This window comes from Nuphar pumila, chromosome 9 (genome assembly GCF_984573655.1).
Source record: "Nuphar pumila chromosome 9, dmNupPumi1.hap1.1, whole genome shotgun sequence".
Taxonomy (NCBI): Eukaryota; Viridiplantae; Streptophyta; class Magnoliopsida; order Nymphaeales; family Nymphaeaceae; genus Nuphar; species Nuphar pumila.
Genome location: NC_143257.1, coordinates 517,861 through 523,140, shown reverse-complemented (window position 1 = coordinate 523,140; position 5,280 = coordinate 517,861). Strand labels below are relative to the sequence as shown.

The 5,280-nt window shown below is 42.3% G+C and overlaps 1 protein-coding gene across 1 annotated transcript; it reads right to left on the bottom strand.

Moving 5' to 3' along the window:
• Positions 1–213: 213 nt before the first annotated feature.
• Positions 214–4,796, bottom strand: LOC149828114 (3beta,22alpha-dihydroxysteroid 3-dehydrogenase-like). The gene is made up of 9 exons (XM_090017389.1): positions 4,402–4,796; positions 3,957–4,275; positions 3,678–3,827; positions 3,258–3,542; positions 2,649–2,735; positions 2,475–2,553; positions 2,040–2,146; positions 591–733; positions 214–489 (listed from the first exon to the last, which is right to left on the bottom strand). The coding sequence occupies exons 1-9, from the start codon at positions 4,596–4,598 to the stop codon at positions 390–392; spliced, it is 1,467 nt and encodes a 488-aa protein (XP_089873515.1). The 5' UTR covers positions 4,599–4,796; the 3' UTR covers positions 214–389.
• Between the last annotated feature and the right edge of the window lie 484 nt (positions 4,797–5,280).

Sequence of the window (5,280 nt, the reverse complement as noted above, 5' to 3'; positions counted from 1 at the left end):
ACTCAAAGAATTCATGGCAACAACCACAGTAACTCTTTATAATAAATATAAATCAATGAGAGACGCCCTCACTAGTATTCACTAGTGTGCAAGTTTAGGTGAGGGCTACTGTGTAGGTAGGATCCTTTAGATCCCAATCACGTTAAAACGTGTGTAAAGCATATTTCTTAGTTTAAAAATTTATAAAAGAACAAATATATGAAGTTATGATGGTTGAGATGCTCAAGCAAATTATACTTTATATATACTTTTATACTCGTATTATCATCTAATATCATATTCCATTATACAAGGGGCTAATTATACATCCCGGGCTCAGCCCTGCATGCCACTCAGCAAATTAACCCCTCAGTCCCCCCCCCCCCTTGTTTGATCGATGCAACAAGTGGTCACCGGCACGAATTCCTCCTGGTGACCTTGATGGGGTATCGCTTTAGGGTTCTGGTGGTGGGGAAGAAAACCAGCTTGTCTTCCTCGGCCTCCTCCCAACTGTCACATAACAAACAGAATGAGTTGTTAGTACATATTGTTGTTGTAACTATTAAAATCGCTTAGCCGAATACTCTGTGCGGAGGGACACCAAAACCAACCTGAAGGTGGTAACGAGATGATGAAGGAAGACGGAGATCTCGACTCTGGCGAGCTCGTATCCGGGGCACAGACGGGGTCCTCCACCGAAAGGGGTGAAGGCGCCCGCTTGATTGCCACCGCTACTTGATCCGTTCTTCTTGCTCTGATCATTAATTAAACCACGTCACCCAAATTAAAAATAATAATATAATAAACAGGGGAAAGAAACAAGGGCTCAAGGCCTTGTTTTTTTTTAGTAAGATCTACTCTCTCAGTGGTTCAGATACAATTCCAACTCTGAAACAACAAATAAACGTAGCACACTGACTTTATATATATATATCACCTTAGTTCTCATATTTGCAGTTCTCATATTTTAGTGATTATATATAATAGGAAAGGATATGAATGCTTTGAACCTCACCGAGGACATGGCGTTGGATAGAAATGATTGGAGGAAAAGGATTCATGTGGAAGACCCAAAATGAATTTCTTTTTTGGTTCATATCGCTGACCCCAATTGTTTTGGGATGAAGGCGTAGTTGTTGTTGTTGTATATAATATAGTCACTAGAATATGCGAACTAAAAATATAGGCATTTTCAACACCTTTTTTTGCAAATTCAACCATGTGGATGTGCTTGGCATGGTGAATTTGTGAGGAATCAACCGGGGATCCTGTATTTTCGATGAAAATTGAGATTTTTGGATGCTTGAGTATTTATGAAGATTATGAGCCATTGATTTTAAAGCCTTACAAAAAACTGGTTTATGCATCAAAATGGGATGATTCAAGAGTGTCTTCTTATAAAACCAAGCATGTAGAGCACATAAGTACGGTTAGAGAAAAAATAAAAAAAAATCATGAAAATCGCAGTTCACACATTAGTTATCATATTTTCAGTTTTCATATTTTAGTGATTATATATATATATAGAGAGAGAGAGAGAGAGAGAAATGTGTTGGTTCTAACCACTTTTTGGTTCTGCACCGCTCCCTCAAAATTGTAGTTTTTTGGTATTTTTTCCTCACATGTAACACCATAGATGTGATCTATAGGTTTTGTTTAGTGGAAACCGGCTTTTCAATCATTGGATCATAAAAAGTACATTTTTCGTCAAAAAAATATGATCCAAGTGTGGATTCTCGAGTAAGTTAAACGCATCTAACAGTTAATATCTACACTTCAAACTACGGGAAAAAAGTGAGCATAATATATATATATATATATATATACACACTCTCCTTAGACTCCCTTTTTCCTTAGATCTTGTTAGGCTCTTTCAAAAATCATAGTTTTAGGTATTTTTTCACATCTAATACCATAAATGTGATCTATAGGTTTGTATTGCTTTTGGATGGCACGTTTGTCTGTGTGTGTTACGTCGTGCCATCGTCGGTATGGTAACTTACTAGCTGTGGTGTACTTCCTAACGAGTAAATAAAACAAAGGGAGATAGGCGCACGGACCTGCCACCTCCAAGGGTTGAAGGTTCGGGCATCTTTGTAGAGATGCTGGTCGAGATGGACGGCACGAAACGATGCGAAGACCTTCCAATCTTTGGGAATGGTGTACCCTACAATTTGAACCATATCCAAAACCAAAAAATATTAATTAGAACCAATCAACCACTCCGACTGAGACCACAGTCCCAAGGCCACCAAGTACGACACTCGCATGCTCGACAAAACACCCTCTCTCTCTCTCTCTCTCTCTCTCTCTCTCTCTCTCTCTCGTGTAAAATTAAATCGCAGAAAAGGAAAGGAGATGATAAAAGGAAAAGCAGTTCGTGAAGATCGACGGACTGTTCCACTTTTATTTTTATCCAGTAACACCACTTAGGTTCGCCCTCGTGCAAATTTTTTAGTTCTTTATAACCCACAAGAAAGAGTTTTTTTTTTTACCTTTGACGTGAACATCACAAACAGCTCGCCGGAAGACGCCGCTAATGATGTTTGCAACCCGTAGAGTCTCGTTGATCACCTGTTTTTTTTTTTTAAACAACCAATATCAACAAAATGGAGAGAGGGTTAGTGTTTAATTAATTAAAATTTATTGATGTGAGGAATGAGACTTACGCAGTGTGAGAAAGACATGGACTTGTAATCGCTCCACTCCAACGTTTGAGATTCTCGTTTTCTCCTCCGGATCTCTTCGTGTTCTTCCTGCGACCCGATAAACAGATAACTCCTCGATGATTGCATTTTTTAAATAAATATTAACTTTGAAAGATTGCCGCATTAATGAAAAGGGAATCTGAGGATGTAGTAGGTCTGTGGACCTAAGGGGTTAGAGGTTTGGGTCCTCTAGAGACCAATCTGGAACAGTTGGTCTAATCATGTCTGCAACCCAACGGCACCACATGGGCACATTATGTGCAAAAGGCATCTTCTTTTTTCTGCCAGACTGCAATGACGGGGGCCAACAAGTAATTAAAGATTAAGAAATGCCGAATCTCCGGCTAAAGCAACTAGACTCAAGTTTTGGTGCCCACACTAATTAATTACTTAATTCACTAATTATAGGGATGGTGTGTGTGTGTGTGTGGGTGGGTGGGGTTGGAAGAAAGAGTAAGAGAACAGGAGCTCTCTCTCTAGAACAGGGCCAGAGCGCTCTCTCTCTATATATATAGAGAGAGAGAGAGAGCAGTGACAGGGCTCTCTCTCTCTCTCTCTCTTTCTCTTTACCTTTAGTTGGGCAAGGGCCTTGGGATTCTCGGAGAGGAATTTGACTGCCAGAGTCATGATCGTGGAAGTTGTCTCGTAGCCTGCAACCAGAAGCGCCAAAAGGAAATCCACGATCTCCACGTCTGATAGACCCTCCTGTAGCAGAGCCTCCATCATATCGGTTCTTCTCCTCTTCTCCTTCTTCCCCTCCCCTCCCTCTTCTTCTTCCTTCCTCAAAGCTTGTCTCCTTTCCTCCCTCCTATCCTTCACGATGGCTCTCAAAGCTTCCGCGACTCTTGATCGCGCCTGAAGAGCATATCGAACCCACCACTCAGAAATAAATAAATAATCTCATTAAAAAAATGGGCAAACTTCGCATGGGAACAACTAATTGGTTCCACCTTCTCGAGAGGAAAAACAGAGCAATAGAGAAGCAATAACCTTAAGAGCTCTGGAGTAGGTGGTGAGGAAGAAGGGAATGGGGACGGAGAAGAATCCTTCGATCACTTGCAGATATTCCTTCCTCAGCTTTTCAGTCCATTCCCCAGGGTCAAAACTCATCAGTTGCTTCACCGTCAGATCAAAGGTGATCTGCATTCATGTTTTTTTTTTTTTTATATTCAATTTCTTACCCAATGGAAGAAGAAGCAAAAGCTAATGGAACCAACCAACAAATTTGTTTTTTAAAGGAATACCAGAGGAAGAGAGAAGAGTACCCACCTTCTTGGTCTCGTCCTGGAGGAGGACGGTGTGTCCCCAGGAGTCGAGGTTGTGACGGACGAGCCTCTCTATGTCGTCGAAGAGGTGGTCCTGGATGATGGAGGAGTTGGCGAAGCTCATGGTGAGGGAATGCAACCTCTTGTGGATGCTCCCCTTCATGAGCACCAGCGAGTGCTTCCCGAGGAGGTTGGAGATCGAACTCGGGTAATCGCTCACGAAGAGCTTCCCTTCGTTCTGAAGGATGAAGCGGTTCACCTCCGCATCCGTCGAGAAGATGGTCGCCTCCCCAAACACGTGTGTCGTGAAAACGTCCCCATACCTTCTCTCCACAGCCAACGTACAGAGAGAGAGAGAGAGAGAGAGAGAGAGAGAGCAGTCTCAAATAAGAAATCATCGGAAATTAGGAAACTGAAACAGAAAAGAAAAGTGAAGCAATTAGACTCACCGAGCTCTTCTTTGGTCGATGAAAGGCTCCGGGTTGGTGGTCTTGTAAGCAGAGATGAGCTTCAGGGTCTCTCCGAACAGAGGAAGGCCCAGAGTGCCGGGAGGGATGCCCTCCTTCGCCCACCTCCTCTTGCTCACGTACATGAACAACAGATAGAGAGAAAGCGCTAGGACGACAACGATGAAGAGAACCGCCATTGTAATTGTTGATTGATTCTCTCCACGTTCCTCCACCTTCAGTCCTTCTCACTTGGTCTTCTTCTTGCTTGGTCGGCTATTTATATACCAGAATAAGGTCCCTCCTTTAGGATTACAGGAGCCACGAGTACCACGAGAAAGATGTCTTTCCTTGTTAGTCCCCTTTGCAATGAAATCTAACGGAGGAATTGGCTTCGGTATTTATGTTGGCGCTGTAACTGAGCTTCTGTAACCGTTAATGTGCCAGCACCCTACACGCACACCTCTGTTACCACATCCTCTCTCTCTCTTCCATCATTACATGCACATCTAACCCTTTCTTCTTTTTTTTCGTATAAAAAATAAAGTGTACGATATAATGTACATAAGGGTTTTGATAAAAGGGCGTTAACATGCCATGGATAATCGATTGCTGTATTAACCTCGTTCAACCCTTAATTCAGGACGAAATTGTTCATCTCTTGTAATCAGCATTTTCAGTGGGGCCGGGCCTCATTAAGTTGGTGTAGGAGTTACATGTTTGAATGCTGCCATGTTATTGGATGTGACCACAGAGGAGATAAAGGGACCATTTGATTCCGATCCATAATCTCCTCTCTCTCTGGCCCAACCATGTGAATGACAGTTTCTTTCTCTTGCCAACCCTGACTAATTGATATGATACCCCCAATCACAACCCAAC